Source organism: Condylura cristata, unplaced genomic scaffold (assembly GCF_000260355.1).
Source record: "Condylura cristata isolate star-nosed mole 26May11 unplaced genomic scaffold, ConCri1.0 scaffold00003, whole genome shotgun sequence".
Lineage (NCBI taxonomy): Eukaryota > Metazoa > Chordata > Mammalia > Eulipotyphla > Talpidae > Condylura > Condylura cristata.
Window position 1 is genome coordinate 78,246,541 of NW_004567104.1, and position 1,621 is coordinate 78,248,161.

Genomic DNA, 1,621 nt, shown 5'->3' on the forward strand with positions numbered 1-1,621 from the left:
CAATGCCACGGTTCCGTGCCTGTCTCAGGCGTCGCCCGTCAGTGTGGCTTCTGCTGACCGCCAGCTCGTGGCCACAGGATGGACACTGGGCGCGCTGGGCTGTCCACTGGCTGCTGACCGCGCACAAGGCACGGACTCACCCGTCCTCCTTCCAGTCGGGGTTGTGAGCCGGCCTCGTCCTGTGGCCGCATTGTCCCGGGCGTGGCCAGTGGGCGCGATGCCAGTGGCCGGCGGTGCCGACACGGAACCGTCTTTCCAGCACGCCCGACTCGCCCGGCTCTGCCTGCCCCGCTCAGCCTGGGGTCCGCAGGCCCCGACTCCTGGGAAGAGCATGTGACCGCCACCGGCCGGGGGTCTGGCCAACAGCTGGTTTTACAGATCCGAAGCCGGGGCCCGCGCTGGGGGCCAGCGGGTTAGAGCGCGGCGCTCAGCAGCGAAGGCCACGTCAGCACGGGGGTGACCGCAGGCCTCTCCTGACCGCCCGCTGCTCCCCTCAGCAGTGCACTTCGCCAGCCGGCCTGTCTGCCCTCACTGGGGAAGCCTCTCGCGCCCCGCGCCTCTGGCCTGGACCCCAGCTCTACGTGCATAAATACACGAGTCTTTAAGAGCATATGCAGCTGAAGCCTGGGCACCTGCCCCAGGAAGAGGGAGCTCGCCGGCGCGAGGGCTCTGGGAGCCGGTCTCGCCCAGCTCGCTCGGTGAATCGCTGGCCGCAGACACATCCGCCTCGGAGCGCCATGGGCGGGGACACAGCCTGGACGCGGCGGCTGTGCCCCCGGCTGGTGACTTGGAGCTAGCGAGACGGGCAGCTCTGGCAGGGATGCTGGAGACACTCCACAACGCCCCCCAGGCGAGGCCCCTGGGGGCACGGGGCGGCAAGGGCAGCGGGGGCAGCGGGCGTCCCGGAGGGCCACACCGCCGGGGCCGGGCCGCCGGCCTCCTTCCCTGCAGGTGGTCAGCGCGGCAGGATCACGGTCTGAGCGCCCTGGGCGGCAAGGGCAGCGGGGACGGGCGGCCTCAGGAACTGGTGGAGGAGCTTGAAAGTGACCGTCGGAGGGGTTGGCCTACGCACCCTCGCCCGGACGCTCCAGCCAGCCTTCCCCGGCGCGCAGGGCGGTGTCCGGCCGGGCCCGCGGAGCAGGGTGGACGGGAGCCCGCGCGCCAGGAGATGAGCGAGCCCGACGGCGTGGGCGCGTTCCCTTGGGGTTAAGGCCGGCGTGGCCAGTGGCCAGCCGCATGCGGGAGCCCCAGGCCCAGGCCCACCCTGCCTGCAGGGGCGTGGCCGCTGCGGTCCCTGGCGCCCGCTTGCCACCCCATGCGGGGCCCGAGCCAGGACCCCGGGGCTGCCCTCGTCGCTGGCGGTCACCACGTAACAGACAAGGGAAGCCCAAGGCGGGGGCCATCTCAGGGTCCGTGCAGGGCTCCCTCGCGGGCTGGGGTCACTTCAGGCGACGTCTGGGCAGTTTGGCCGCCCTGCGGCCTGTGGCGCCGTGCAGTGTCCTGCCGCCCGCAGTAAGCAGGTCCCAGTGGTGGCCCGCGTGTGCTCCTGACCGGGCCCGGCCGGGCCTGTGCCCCTCGTGGGTGCCCCCACCAGTCTGGGGCGGCGCTGGCCCCAGGGGCG

General features: G+C 72.9%; 1 protein-coding gene across 1 annotated transcript in view; it reads left to right on the forward strand.

The window, feature by feature from the left end:
* The window catches only part of CRYAA (crystallin, alpha A), an 8,931-nt gene extending 7,721 nt beyond the window's left edge, over nucleotides 1-1,210 (forward strand). Inside the window, exon 6 of the mRNA XM_012731100.1 lies at nucleotides 642-1,210. Within this exon, the coding sequence (XP_012586554.1) occupies nucleotides 642-1,210 (569 nt within the window). The remainder of the gene's footprint in view (nucleotides 1-641) is intronic.
* The last annotated feature ends 411 nt before the right edge of the window (nucleotides 1,211-1,621 follow it).